Genomic DNA, 16,205 nt, shown 5'->3' with positions numbered 1-16,205 from the left:
AAAATGTGTATGACCTGTCATAGGGAAAATGAATTTGTTCTGTCAATTTTCACCCAAATCACAATTAATTAAAAAAAAAAACAAGCAGTATCACCTAGTTTATTTAATGTCACAACTACAATTTTCCCATAAAGGTCTTTTTTATGGTCTATACAATGCATTCTCTCCTTTTATTTTTATTTTAAGAGCTTGTTTTACATTCAACATCACGTGTATATTTAGTTTCATTCCCCATTCACCATGTCCAACCCCAACCTCGTGTCCTCCTCTCCCTACCCAATAACAACTCCCCCCCCTCGTATTTATGCACTCCTGTCTGTCCTGCATTTCCTCAATTTGAATGTTGGTCCTCTGGTGCCCTGTGGTCTACTGCTCTAAGGGATGTATTAACCATAGAGTATGTGGGTGCGTCATCCTGGGTTGAGTGCTCTGCATATACATCTTGTTAACTATTGGGCTGAGAGCCAGTCCCTGGGGTTGAGTTCTACCCCAGGCGCAGAATGTATTCCAGGGGCATAGTACTGGGGGTCTCATCAGACTTCATCAGACCAGTAATTCTGGTCATTATTGGGTTTTTAGGAGCTCTAGTAGCGTAGTGCCTAAGGCACTTGACTGCTAACCAGAAGGCTGGCAGTTTAAACCCACCAGCCACTCCTCGGAAGGAAGGTTGGGCAATCTGCTTCCGTGGTGATACTGCCTCGGCAACCTAAGGAGGGGTCGCTATGAGTCAGGTACAACTCAACAGCACATAACAACAACAACAACAACACTGAGTTTTTGGATTTTGTTCCATGTTTTTCCTCCCACTCTATTCAGGATCTCTAGATTTGATCCTTTCCTGAGTGGTTGGCTATACAATGCAGTGACAGGGACAACGTTGTTGTTGTTAGGTGTCATCGATTCGTTTCCAACTCATAGTGACCCCATGCACAGCAGAACGAAACACTGCCCAATCCTGTGCCAGATCCACAATCCCTGCTATACTTAAGCCCATCATCGCAGCCACTGTGTCAATCCATCTCGTTGAAGGCCTCCCCCTCTTTCGTTGACCCTCCACCCTACCAAGCATGATATCCTTCTCCAAGGAATGGTCCCTTCTGACAATATGACCAAAATAGGTGAGACGAAATCTGGCCATTCTCACTTCCAAGGAGCATTTCGGGTGCACTTCCCTCCAGGACAGATCTGTTAGTTCTTTTAGCAGTCCATGGTACTTTCAGCATTCTTCGCCAAAACCACAACTCAAAAGCATCAACTCTTTTTCGGTCTTCCTTATTCATTGTCCAGCTCTCACACGCATATGAGGAGACTGGAAATATCATGGCTTCTGTCAGGTGCACCTTAGTCCTCAAGGAGACATCCTTGCTCCTCAGTGCTTGAAACAGTTCCTTCGCGGATGACTTTCTCAATGCTACACGTCGTCTAATGTCCTGACTGCTGCTTCCATTGGCATCGATTACAGAAACAAGCAACATGAATTCTCTGACAACCTCAGTCTTCTCTCCGTTTATTGTGATGCTGCTCATTGGTCCAGTTGTGAGGATTTTTGTTTTCTTTATATTGAGATGTAATCCATACTGCAGACTGTATTCTTCAACCTTCATCAGTAAGTGCCTCAAGTCATCCTCACTTTCAGCAAGCAAAGTTGTATCGTCTGCGTATCTCAGGTTGTTAATGATTCTTCCTCCAATCCTGATGCCACATTTTTCTTCATATAGTTCAGCTTCTCAGATCATTTGCTCAGCATATAGATTGAATAAGTATGGGGAAAGGATACAACCCTGACACACTCCCTTCCTGATTTTAAACCATGCAGTGTCTCCTTGTTCCATTCAAACGACAGCCTCCTGGTCACGGTACAGGTTCCTCATGAGTATAATCAAGTGTTCGGAATCCCCATTCTTCTCAATGTTATCCATAATTTGTCATGATCCACACAATCAAATGCCTTTGCATAGTCAATAAAACACAAGTACACATCTTTCTGGTATTCTTTGCCTTGAGCCAAGATCCATCTGACAACAGCTATGATATCCCTTGTTCCACGTCCTCTTCTGAATCCAGCTTGCACCTCTGGAAGTTCTCTGTCAATATACTGCTGCAACCGTCTTTGAATTATCTTCAGTAAGATCTTACTTGCGTGCGATATTAATGATATTGTTCTGTAATTTTTATAATCTGTGGGATCACCTTTCTTTGGACAGCAAAGAACAGGGGCAATATTCTCCCCCAAATGGACAAAAATTGGTTCTAGGGGTATAAAAACATCTTGGGTATCATAATGGTTTGTGATGTGTAAATAAACATATATCTAGTACATCTGTGGTATTAAAATTTCCATGTAGTGTGGGAGGTGGGCATAAAGGAAAAAAGTCTAAAAGGCTTCTTGTAGGGCAATAATGACCAAAAACATTGAAAAACCCTGCCTACGCTAAGAAACACAAAGGCACTAGTGAGTTCCAGTGGAGAGTAAACTACACGATATGATTATTAGTCCCAGAAATGGAATATGTCTTTCCATTCCCCCTCACAAAGCCAATTGCCGTATGTAAAATGGACTCTGAAAAAAGTTAAGAGACTTCTCTATGTATTTGTTGAATAAGGCTCTGAAATGTTGATTTCAACATTTCTTCTCTCACTGCATTCTATTCTCACAGCACTTTCTACGCCATATTTAATACAATAGAAATATGCAGCAGTGAAACAGCTCAACTTTTAAGAACTTCACATTCACGTAACATTGAATGTAAAACAATTCAACAAAAGTATCTGTAAAACATACTTACTCTCTTCCTGCATCCGAGCTAGAATCTGCACATCGGTTACATCATTTAGCTTATAATTGGATCCAATTGAATCTTCATCTAATTCTGAAGCACTTAACTCACTGTCTATAGAGGATTGAGGACTGAGTGGAGGATTTCTGTCTGATGAACTTTTCAAGTTACCTTAAAAGAGAAACAAATTCAAACGTGGGTAAAAGAAAAATCAAATAAACTGTTGTAATTCACTTGATATTATTTTCTTTTATTTATTCTGCCTTTTCTGTTAGTAAACTTCCCAAATGTTAAATTTAAAAATTGACCTTATTAAAGCTATAAAGACTTCTTCATATGAGACAAAAACAAAACAAAACAAAAAAAACTCCAAACACCCCAGAAACCCAAACCCACTGCTGTCGAGTTGATTCTGACTCCTAGTGACCCTAGAATTGCCCCACAGAGTTTCCAAACCTTTACAGAAGCAGACTACCATATCTTTCTCCCTTGGAGAAGCTGGTAGGTTCAAACCACTAACCTTCTGGTTAGCAGCCTAGCACTTAACCACTGTGCCAAAAGGGCTTCATCTTCATATACTATGGCATAAATATAAAACACATTTTCAGTTAAGTATAACTATCTATCCTCTTATGAAAATACTAATTTTTCAACACAGTGCTTGGCAGATAATGGGAATTCAATAATGAGATGTTAAAGGATTTCAACTTTTACAAGATAGCCAGTAAAATGGCACTATAAATTAATAGATTTACAACGCAGTGTTTTGCCCCTTAAATTCAGTCATTAACAAATATCATCTTTTCCTTGAATATAAGCATCTACTTTTCCTAAACAAGAAAACTATATTTTGCAGAAAATTAGGACTCCTAAGAGAAACAAATCAAAATGGAAACAGTAGGTTCATTTCTCTTACGTTATGCTGAGCTTACAAAATTCCTTTGCCAAACTAGTAACGAGGAGCCAAAGAGTTCTCTGAAGTTGTAGAGTGAAGTACGAAAAATGGGATGAAGAAAATAACTGGATTTTAAAAAGTACTTTATCATTCTAAACCAAAAAAGGATACAGAAGACGTCAGAGGAATGAAAGATACATGCATCTAAGAGTCTCACTCGTTTCTAGGAAAATGCTTCTGTCAGGTCACTAACTCCTAGTGAATAAAAATAAAACTCTAACACTACCACTAATACTTCTAATACATATTATTTAAGTTTCTCAGAATTTTTCATCATAAAAGGCACATAAGGAGAGCAAGCAGAATACATTGCACACTTGATAGAAAAGTACTACAAGTTCAGGCTCAAACAATGCCTGAATCCATTTTTTAAAAAATTTTAAACAAATATTGCAGATTACACTTTTTCGTGTGATATAGTCATAGGCGAAATAAGTAGCAAATAATCTATACACAAAACAAAGAGTAGGGTCAATGAAGTCATCAGTCTGGGGAATACACAGGTCAAAAATCTGCAGTAGTAAACAATCCCTTAATTTTAAGGAAGTTATAATTAGCCCTAACAACAATAGTAGCAATAAAAGTAAATGAATGGGTGAATCCCAAAGAGTAAGCTACAAGTAACAGTCGCAGTCACAAAATCAGAGCAGAACATTCTTTCTCCAGTTCACAGCAATCTGTCTCTCTTGTATTATTTATGGCTTCCAAAAGCTTGATTAAGGAGCTCTGGTGGCACAGTGGTTAAGTGCTTGGCTGCTAACCAAAAGGTCAGTGGTTTGAATTCACCAGTCACTCTGTAGGAGAAAATGTGGCATTGTGCTTCCATAAAGATTACAGTCTTAGAAACCATATGGGGCAGTTGTACTCTGTCCTACAGGGTCATTATGAGTTGGAATTGACTAGACGAAAACCAATTAAGAGCTTGGCTACTATCCAAAAGTTGGGCAGTTTGAACCTATCCAGAGGTGCCTCTGAAGATAGACCTGCCTGGTGATCTGCTTCCAAAAGGTCAAAGCCTTAAAAAACCCTACGAAGCAGTTCTACTATGCACACATGGGGTCACCATGAGTCAGATCAACTTGACGGCAACTAAAAATTGGTCTTTTGGCACATTCACATATTATTATATAATAATATAATTATTATACTATTATTTAGTACTATTATTTGCTGTACCAAATTTTATTAAAACTCCTATAAAAAGTTTTAAATTTATAGCTTTTATAATCCAACCAAGATGGTCAATAAGTACTGACTGATTAAAAGAATCAAGGTTGTGGACTCACTGAATCCAGCCAGATTTTTAAAAAATCTAAATAAATGTAACTTAAAAAAAATATTTGTGGATATAACACACTGGCTTACTGGTTTCTAATACAACATCTGGTGTAAAGAAGCTCCTCAATGATATTTGTTCTAACTAAGTAAAAGTTTCATAAATAAAATGAATCTGAACTACTGAACAAATTCTGAGGTAGGGAAGTTAAATTAAAGACCATTCCTTAATAACTCCATTTTATTTTCCCCTTACCTGAATTTCCAGGAAGTATAAGTTGTTTGACTATAGGAGGTCGCACTGGGGTTGAGGATGGAGAATTAAAACCACTGCTATATGGGCTACTTGCATTTGGACTGTAAGGGCTTGTGTAACTCACAGAGTTGAAAGGATTATTATATAAATTCTGCCTCTTGAGAGCTATATTAATGAGAAGGGGGAAAAATAAGATTTAGTAATAGCAAAAGTCAACATCTGTTTCAAAAGGTTTCCTATTAGGAGATTCAATAAGTTATTATCTATCTTGATTTAAATAAACATTGTTATAGTGGGAAAAATATATACACATATTCCTTACTTACCAACTATCTCGTTATCCAACTCCTTTTGCATATACAACAATAGTAAAATATCTGCTATCAGACTGTGTTGCACACTGACCTGTGTGATAGGATTCCTCCCTATCTTCATCTCCTGGCCCACAGGCCCACCCTTGTCTGTCAGGCTCAAAGCTGAAACAGCCAGCTCTCCTCCACATCTCCTTGCATAACACTGATTTTGCATAACAACCTGGTTTTTGGAACCTAATGATGTCAGTAAGTGAGGGGTGGGTATATTAATAATCCCAGAAAACTGTTTCTGTTCTCTTAAATTGTATTATGCAAATAAAATAAACAAATATATGCACCAAAAAAGGAGTCCTGGTGCGGTAGTTGTTAAGGCATTTTGGATACCAACCAAAAGGTCAATGGTATGAAGTCACAAGCCACTCCATGGAAGATGAGGCAGTCTGCTTCTGTAAAGATTTACTGCCTTGGAAACCCAATAGGGGTTGCTAGGAGTCAGGATCAATTCAATGGCAGTGAGTTTTCTGGTTTATATACATCAAACAACAAAAAGAATATCATGGGAAGAATGTTTCTTAAACAGATTATTAGAAACTAATTTAATTCTTTCCCATCGTGTTGGCAAGTTTGCTCTTTAATAATTGTATCAATCCCTAAAAACCAACCCATTGTGTTGAGCTGATTCCAAATTATAGGACATAGTACAATTGCCCTATAGAGTATTCAAAGCTAAAGCAGACAGTCACATCTTTCTCTCAAGGAGCAGCTGATGGGTTTCAACCACTGACTTCTTGGTGAACAGCCAAATACTCAAACACTATGCCACCAGGGCTCCTTTATCAACCTTAGTGGCCTTTAAAAATAAACTGAATATGTAAAAGCATATTTGCATATTCTCATTTTTCTATAATTAACATGTATTACTTTTGAAAACCACGAAATAATGTTTTTTAAAAATAGCCTTTCCAAAGCCCCTCCAAGGGTAATTATTATTATGATTTTTATTTTTGCAGTGTTTCTTCCCCTCCCTACCCACCTCTGGTAACCAAAAAAAGAAAGATTCCTTCCATATATAAATCTTTCCTTGACTTTTTATAATAATGAACTAATACTATATTTGTCCTTCTGTGATTAATGTACTTCACTCAGCATAATGTCCTCCAAGTTCATCTACATTATGTGGTGTTTTGTAAACTCTACATTATTCTTTAGTGTTGCATAGTATTCCATTATGTGTACGTACCATAATTTGTTTATCTATTCTTCTGTTGATGGGCACCTAGGTTGTTTCCATCTTTTTGCTATTGTAAATAGTGCCATGATGAACATGGGTGTGCATATATCTGTTCTTGTCCTGGCTCTCACTTTTTTAGCATATACACCTAGTAATGGGATTGCTGGATCAGATGGTATTTCTAATTCCACCAAAGTTTGGGTTTTTGAAAAAGTAAAGCAATCGTGACTGTTTAGGTCAAGGCAATGTCAAAATATGGAAGAATGCTCTTTAAAAAAAAAACAAACTGTGTCATGCATATGACACACAGTACAAGAGAATGGCTAAGATATCAAGTGCAACTATAAGAACGAAAAATTAATACTTAAAATACCATTTCCTCCTCTCACTTTATTCTACCACCCACAACTTAAATTCACTCCACAAATATTTATGATCATGGGCAAAAGGCACTGTGTAGAACAAATAAACAAATATGATATGGTGCTTTCTCTCAAGAGGCTTACAAAAGAGTAGGCAGAAACAAGGCAAAATGAAGTTAGTTCTATTATAAAAGTGGAAAGAGGGGTGGAAATGAAGAGATAAGAGTAATTCATTCCAACTGTGAGAAACTGGGTAAGGCCTTTTGGAAGGAGAGACACTGGAGCAGTCTTGAGAGGATGAGTAGTAACTTGACAGGCCACTGAAAGTGGGGAAAGCATGTGCTTTCACTTTTGTTTACAACATGAACAGAAAGTGTCTTGACATGCCTGGTATATTCCAGGAATAAAAGTGAGTAATCTACTATGGTAAAGCACAAGGTGAGAGACAAAACAGAAAAACCCAGCTGAGGCCAGTTATACAAGGCCTACAACACCATGCCCAGAAGTCTCAATCTCATTTAGTAGCAATGACAAAGCCATCACTTATCTGTGAGCAGGAGTTTGATATAATCTAATCAGTTTAGGGGAAAAAAAAAAGCTGATGAGAATTTATCAATGATATTGAATAGAATACAGTAAACTAAGAAGTAAAGGTAATAAAGAAAAAAAGGAAAGGATATTAAAAAACTGGAAAGGATTGCTGAAGTACAAGGTTTGCCTAATGACAGAGTAGTGGTTTTGGGAAGAACACGTTTTCTGTTTAGCTGGATAACGTGGCAGGATGGATAGTACAGTAAAGTGAGTTTTAGACATAATCACTGTAAGACAAAACATCACATACTTAGTATATAGCATATAGACATGATCAGAAAACAACAACAAACAACTCACTGCCGTTGAGTCGAGTTGATTCCGACTAACAGCGACCCCTCCCTGGGTTTCTGAGGCAGTATCACTAGGGAAGTAGATTGCCCAATCTTCCTTCCAAGGAGTGGCTGGTGGGTTTGAACTGCCAGCCTTTTGGTTAGCAGTCAAGTGCCTTAGGCACTAAACCACGAGAGCTCCTAATCAGAAAAGGGGTTGCTAATTTCTCCCTCTCTTTGCTCTTCTAGGTCTTCTTTGAAGCTTATTTTCTATTACTTGGTTAATGATGATAAGCAGTTCACATCTTCAGCTCCTTCTTCTTTCTATTCTATATCCTATTCCTTTTCTGAGAAATGTCATTCAGACCTATGACATCAATTATTATCTATATGCCACTCCTCATATTTTTATCTCCAATCCTAAATTTATCTCTGAGCTTCAGACCCACATACACAGCTCATTTTAATTTGTCCCTTAGGTATGGCAAAGGGAATCCAGAGTCAACATGTCCAAATCCAAACCCATAATCTCCCTAAAACTAACCAAGGCCCCTATCTCAGAATGATAACAGCATTCATCCTGCCACACAAGCTGGATATCTAGAAATTATTGTTGGCAATTCTCCATATTTGTTTTTCCCATTTTCATTTTCACATCTTTCCAATTCCATTACCACCCTTTTACCCAAGCCCTCACTCACACACACAGCCCAGCTATGACCTTCTCAAGAGCATCCTACAGTGGCCAGCAAATACATGAAGAAATGCTCACGATCATTAGCCATCACAGAGATGCAAATCAAAACAACGAGATAGCATCTCACCCCAGCACTAACGGCAAAGTGCAACAAGACAGGAAATCACAAATGCTCGTGAGGATATGGCAAGATTTGGACTTTCATACACTGTTGGCAGGACTGCCAAATGATACAACCACTGTGGAAAAAAGATGGAATTCCTTAAAAAGCAGGAATTAGAAATATCATTTGACCCAACCATTCCATTACTAGGTATATATCCTAAAGAAATGAGAGTCAGGACAAGAACAGATACATGCACACCCATGTTCACTGCAACACTATTTACAATACCTAAAAGATTGAAACAACCTAGGTGCCCATCAACAGAAGAATGGATATCCAAACTATGGTACATACACACAATGGAATACTACGCAACACTAAAGAATAATGTAGAATCTGCAAAATACCACATAACATGGATGACATTATGTTGAGTGAAATAAGTCAGTCACAGAAGGCCAAATACAGTATTAGTTATTGTAAAAAGTCAAGGAAAGATTTATATATGGAAGGAAATATTCTTTGTTGGTTACCAGGGTGGGAGGGGAGGAGAAGGTACACTGCCCCCACCCCAAAAAGGCATTGACCCATGTCACTTCAGTTTTGTGTATTTTACTGTACATAAATTAATATTTCAATAAAATGTATTTAAAAAAAAAAAAAAAACAATGTATCCTACATTCACTCTCAGCACTCTCCAACTTACTCGCTATAATGCAGCCAGAATGACCTTACCAAAATACAAATCTGATCACGTCATCTCTGCCTTACCCCCTACACACTGCACCCTTGAATAAAACCATCACTGTCTTTTCATTGTTCAACATCTTTAATGTGCCTATAGTGTCTTGCAGAGTCTGGCTCATACCTTTCTGGTCTTATCTCATGTCTCTCTCTTTCTTACTCTTCCTACTCCAGCCATCCTGCTGTCCCAGCTCTTCTCTAACTGGTTCTCTCTAACTGGAATGTCCTACTCCCTCTTTCTCCTTTCCCTTTAGTACCTTTACGTTTTTATAATCTTTAGGACTCAGGTCAAACACTATTTCCTGAAGGGAAATTCCTGTTTCTCAGGGCTCAAAATCCTCTATACCATTCCTTTATTATCTATATCACCAGTTATAAATACTATTTGTACTAATATGTTTCACCTATTCTATGATAAACTCCATGAGAACAATTAGTGTTTTTCTTCATCATGTATCCTATAAATCCCATCACACAAAGGCCCCTGCTTCAAAAGGACTTTAAAAAAAGAAAAAAACTCACTGCCCTCGAGTCAGATCCGACTAGTGACCCCTCCTTGGGTTTCCAAGGCAAGGCAGTATCACTACAGAAGTAGATTGCTCAACCTTTCTTTGGAGGAGTGGCTGGTGGGTTTGAACCGCCAGCCTTCTGGTTAGCAGTCACATGCCTTAGGCAATACACCACCAGAGCTCCTTCAAAAGGACTGTACATAGAGGAAAATATCAGACTTTAGCATTAAAGCAGACTCAGATTCAGAAACTCTGTAATCACATCTAGTAAGTTATTTTCATATAAATAACCATTATTCCTTACAGCAACCAAACATAAACTACATTTTGCCAGTCTACCTGTATAGTTAGTCAATCAAACATAAACTTTACTATGCCAACATAACTGTAAAGCTAGTCTCCTCTCTGCTTCCCAGGAAACTTTCCACTTAACCTCTTAACAGAGAGCATGTTATTTTGAAGATAAAGCCGAAATAAGCAATTTTAAGTGCATAGCTGTTAAACTCGAAAAAAACAAACAAAAACTAATCATGCATTAAGGAACTCCGTTAGTGCAGTGGTTAAAGCATTGGGCTGGTAACCAAAAGATCGGTGGTTCCAACCTACTAGCCTCTCTGCAAAACAAAGACGAGGCAGTCATCTTCTGTACTTGGAAATGGTATGGGGCAATTCTACTCCGACTTATAGCGTCACTAGGAGTTGGAATAGACTCCATGATAGTGGTTTTGGTTTGGGTAATTACACATTAATTCCTACCATATGAGTATTCCAGAAAACAGCACCATTCTTAAAAAAAGACTGAAAGGATTCTACGAAAGGGTCAATAATATCATTGCTATGTTTCTATTCATACTCACATTGTTCATTAAATGCCATAAACAGCCACAGACACATTTTGTCAGCTTTGTGAACACTAGTAAATAAAAAATCATCAGAGCAATTTAATCCTCAAATGTCATATAAAACAAACAAAAGGAACCCAATAAGAAAGTGATACTAATACACTGACTACTATGTGCCAGGAAAAATGCTAGGTACAACAACTACAACATCATTTAATCCTTTATGTAACTTTTCAAGGATCATCATTCTTAAGACAAAACTGAGCTCACAAGTTAAATAATGCTCAGATCACACAGTTATTAAGTGTTGCGTGAGAAGCAGGTCTCTCTGGTTCTCAACGCCATATCTTTAGTGTAAAGTGTCACATGTGAGATGATTCAGGATGACACCAAACAAACATTTTTAATTTTTATAATCACTTGTTTTAACTTGTATTAGAAGAAACTATCACAGAGAACCCATTATTTTCATAGATGTTATTGCTTAGGATGAGGCTAAATAAGTGAGGAGATTTAACAAAACAAGACAGTTAAATAATAAGATAGGAGTATCTGTACATGGCAAAAACTCTGAGGGCAGTATCCAAAATGAGATCTGAAAAGATACTGCCAAGTAAGGAATTGCCTTCTTAAGACTGTACTATTTAACATTTATGTTTTTTGATTAAAGAAAGTAAAGTGATGAATTTACAAGTAAAATTATAGACATACCTGACATAGTTTGATCAAGTTTGTGGATAAGAGACTTTTTAGCACATTCAACATCAGGACTTGGGTAATCCAAAACTTGCCTGCACCAAACTAATGGACTAACCGATTTCTGCATTGGTGTAAGTTTTTTCTTTGGTGATGAATAAAGCCTAGAAGAAAATAAAAATAATAATAAATAATCATTATTAAACACAGTATTCTAAAATAAGGATCCTTGCAGATGAATTTAAATTGGTGGCAGGGGATAGGGGAAGAGTTCAAAGTAATGAAGTATGTTTAAAATCACCCATGTTAGCAAAAATAACACTCTAACAAATAATTTGACCCAAATTTCAAATATTAAATAAACCAAAATGTGGCCCACTCTCCATTCTTAAAATATGTCTTATTTCTCCCTTTTACTCTCATTACTAAAACTATATGGGAATGTTTGTCTTTACAATTATTTTATTTTCAAATGTATTTAACTCTTGAATACAGCTTTTGCATTAGGGTTAGTCTAGGAGGCAGAATGGGGAGATAAATACCTTCCTCTCTAGCTCCTTACCCTCTCTTCCCACTACAAAGTCTTACAAAAATCTACCATCAGTGATTCATTCTTTTTAGTCAAGGAATAAATTCTCTGCAATGCTTTTTTCAAATGATAATACATCTGGAAGAGTAATACTTTAAATTCTTAATAACTTTATGTGGATAAGTTGATGAAATACTTCAGTTTTAGAAAAGAAGAAAGGGGCAGTATTTTACAATGTCCTGGTAAAGGTATTCAGAAGGAAAGAGACAAGCAGAAGGTGTGTGTACACTTAAAATTTCTTACTTCATAATTTTTCCTAAAGTTAGTCCAGATTATGTCAACTGATACTAATTTACTTAAAATATAACTCTGTATGAAAAATATAAATAGTAACTTGATTTTTAACAGGTTGTTTTTCAAATTAAGACACTTAAAGAAGAATTTATACTTCAATATATCTAAATACTTAAATGTCTCAATAAAGGCAAGGAATTAATAACTCGACGTTATCAAGTTAGGGCAATAATATACAGTGCTGTTCTGGTATAAGCATTTAAACAGAGATCTACTTATATTAGTAGTAAAGAGACAAACTACTTTCAAAGTGGCAATACACATATCGTTTATCCCTTCTTTCTTCTTCCCCATCTATAACTTAAAAAGATCCTTGGTGGTGCAGTGGTTAAGTACTTGGCTGCTAACTGAAAAGCTGGAGTTCAAACTCACCAGCCGCTCCATGGAAGATGTGGCAGTCTGCTCTCATAAAGATTACAGCCGTGAAAACACCATGGGGCAGTTCTACTCTATGCCACAGGGTCACCATGAGAGGGAGTTGACTTGACAGGATCTATAACTGAGATCTGTCACTCACATGCATTATTATTATTATTATTATTATTATTATTATTTTATTATTGTGGTTTGGGTAAAAGTTTACAGAGCAAATTAGTTTTCCATTCAACAATTTATACACGTTTTGTTTCACTCTTTCCTCGCACACTTTTTAAAATTGTGATTTGGGTGAAAATTTACAGAGCAAATTCACTTTCCATACAGTAGTTCACATATTCTTTTCTCATGACGTTGACCACAATTTACCACAATGCAACAGCTCCCCTCCCACTTTGTCCCTATAGTTACCTTTTCCCTGTGTCCAGCCCTCCATGCACTCCTGCTCCCTGTCTCCCTGTGCATAAGCAGCCCTTCTTTCTCCCATGATTGTTCTCTCCAAGGAGTGTCTCTACTTCAGGTAAATGTTCAACTCATATGCCTGTCTTTTGTTTGGCTGGAAGCCACAGGTGTGGGTTCAATTCCAGACCTGAAGGGGAGCTAAGGGCCACAGTGTCAGTGGTTCCACCAGGTCTATCAGACCAGCAAACCTGGTCCCCCCCGTTTTTTGTCTCCAAATGTTTTGAGTTTTGTTCCACATTGTTCTCCCTCTCTATCAAGGATCGCCTACATAAATCCCCTTCCAAGTGGATGACAGTGGTAGCCGGGCACCATCTAGTTCTTCTGGTCTCATACTCATATAGGCTGCAGATCGGATGGTGTACCAGTTGCTAGGACTAATTGTTTCCATAAATTTCTGGTTTTCTCCATTCTTTTTTACTCTGGATGAGGAGAGACCCATCATTGCATCTAGATGGCACCTTGCCAGCTTTTAAGATCCTAGTCGCTACTTGTCAAAATAGGAGGTGGAACAATGTTTTGTGTAGTATGTCATGCCAATTGAGCTTGATGTCCCCTGTGACTATGGTCTCGAGCCCACAGGATCAACTACTCAGTCCCTCTGGGTAGCTGACTGTGACCAAGCAGTGACTACAACCTTGCACTTGTCAGCTCTACTATATACCTGGGAATTCTGATCATTCACATAAATTTATAGGACCATTGTCTGCCAACCTTCTACATGTTCTTGGATACACTCCCCACTTCATAAACATACCTAATAGCTCAGCCTGTCCACCCATCTATCCACCCATATACCCATGTCTGCCTTCACTGACAACACAGTACTGTATGTGCCAAAGGGTTCATCTTTGTTGTCTGTACCTCCCATATACCTCTCTTTTTCTCTTCCTCAATGCCACCATATTGGTCACTCACATTTGGTACATTGTCCTGCTCTTCACCCAAATCAATACTTATCTCTGTCTATTTAACAGCATTCCCTACCCTACCCTCCCACCCCAGGTAACAAACAAAAGAAAATTTCCTTCCATAGATAAACCTTTCCTTGACTTTTACAGTAACGGACTAATACAATATTTGTCCTTCTGTGATTGACTTGTTTCACTCAGCATAATGTCCTCCAAGTTCATCCACGTTACGTGGTGTTTTGCAGATTCTGGCTAAGGCACTTGACTGCTAACCAGAAGGCTGGCAGTTCAAACCCACCAGCCACTCCTCGGAAGGAAGGTTGGGCAATCCTACTTCCGTAGTGATACTGCCTCGGAAACCCAAGGAGGGGTCGCTATGAGTCAGGGCTGACTCGACGGCACATAACAACAACAACAACAGGTTATTCTTTAGGGTTGCATAGTATTCCATTGTGTGCATGTACCATAATTTGTTTACCCATTCCTCAGTTGATGGACATCTAGGTTGTTTCCATCTTTTGGCTATTGTAAATAGTGCTGCAATGAACATGGGTGTGCATATGTTTGTTCTTGTCATGGCTCTCACTTCTTTAGGATATATACCCAGTAATGGAATGGCTGGGTCAAATGGTATTTCTAATTCCAACTTTTGAAGGAATCGTCATACTGCTTTCCACAATGGTTGTACCATTTTACAGTCCCACCAGCAGTGTATGAGAGTCCCAATCTCTCTACAATCTCGCCAGCATCTGTTATTTTCTGTCTTGTTGAACTTTGCTACTAGTGCTGGAGCAAGATGCAAGATGGTATCTCACTGTTGTTTTGATTTGCATCTCTCTAATAGCTAATGATCATGAGCATTTTTTCATATGTTTGCTGGCCACTTGAATATCCTCCTTGGTGAAGTTTCTATTCATGCCTTCTGCCCATTTTTTAAATTGGATTGTTTGTCTTTTTGTTACTGAGGCGTTGGGAGTTTTCTATAAATTCTAGAGATAGTCCCTTGTCAGATATGTCATTGCCAAATATTTTTTCCCAATCTATATGTTCTCTTTTGGAGAAGTCTTTGGAAGCACAGAAAAATTTAATTTTTAGAAGTTCCCAATCCTCTGGTTTCTTTTCTGCTGTTTGTGCATTCTGAGTTATGCTTGAGAGTCTATTTATGCCTTATATTAGGGCCTCTAAATTTGCCCCTAGATTTTCCTTGAGGAACTCTATTGTTTTAGCTTTCACATTTAAGTCTTTGATCCATCTGGAGTTCGTTTTTGTGTATGGTCACACGTATTATTGCGCTATGCAAGATAATCAAGGCTAATGACCATTTCTCTAATTCACAATCCTTATTCATTTGGACAAAAATACTGAAAAGAATCTCAATTTATGAAATAATTTATTAACAATTCAAAATGAAAATGAAACCAATAGGCTTCATTCTCTTTCCTAGTTTAATACCACAAACGTTCCACAACAAATCTCTATCTTAGCATTCTGCTCATACAACGCGTGGTAAATATTATATATTGACACCCTGAAAGTTAGTCAATGTTGAGCAAACTAAACCTCTATATATGAGTAATAAACATTAATAAAACCACTTAAGGGTACTGTTACCACTCTTTCAATATATAACATTCTTTTTCACTCTGATTTCACAGTTTATCCATACAAATCACATATATTCAGTATATTCCTCTTCTGTTGGCTATAAAACTCATTTTAAACAGTTCAAGGAATATGGGTAAGCCTCAAAACATCGTGCTCACAGAAAGAAGCCAGACATAAAAGAATACATTGTTGTTGTTGTTAAGTGCCGTCGAGTCGTTTCCGACTCATAGTGACCCCATGCACAGCAGAACAAAACACTGCCCGATCCCGCACCAGCCCCACAATCCCTGCTATACTCGAGCCCATCATCGCAGCCACTGTATCAATCCATCTCGTTGAAGGCCT

General features: G+C 37.8%; 1 protein-coding gene across 1 annotated transcript in view; it reads right to left on the bottom strand.

The window, feature by feature from the left end:
- Positions 1–16,205, bottom strand: part of SLAIN2 (SLAIN motif family member 2) — a 134,124-nt gene that overhangs the window by 53,743 nt on the left and 64,176 nt on the right. Inside the window, exons 2-4 of the mRNA XM_042782133.1 lie at positions 11,643–11,791; positions 5,264–5,428; positions 2,787–2,948 (exon numbers count right to left, since the gene is read on the bottom strand). Of these exons, the coding sequence (XP_042638067.1) occupies positions 2,787–2,948; positions 5,264–5,428; positions 11,643–11,791 (476 nt within the window). The remainder of the gene's footprint in view (positions 1–2,786; positions 2,949–5,263; positions 5,429–11,642; positions 11,792–16,205) is intronic.

This window comes from Orycteropus afer, unplaced genomic scaffold (assembly GCF_000298275.1).
Source record: "Orycteropus afer afer isolate SDZICR_OR568_19922 unplaced genomic scaffold, OryAfe1.0 scaffold00246, whole genome shotgun sequence".
In the NCBI taxonomy this organism is placed as follows: Eukaryota; Metazoa; Chordata; class Mammalia; order Tubulidentata; family Orycteropodidae; genus Orycteropus; species Orycteropus afer.
The sequence above is the reverse complement of the archived record's forward strand: the minus strand, read 5'-3'. Positions and strand labels throughout refer to the sequence as shown.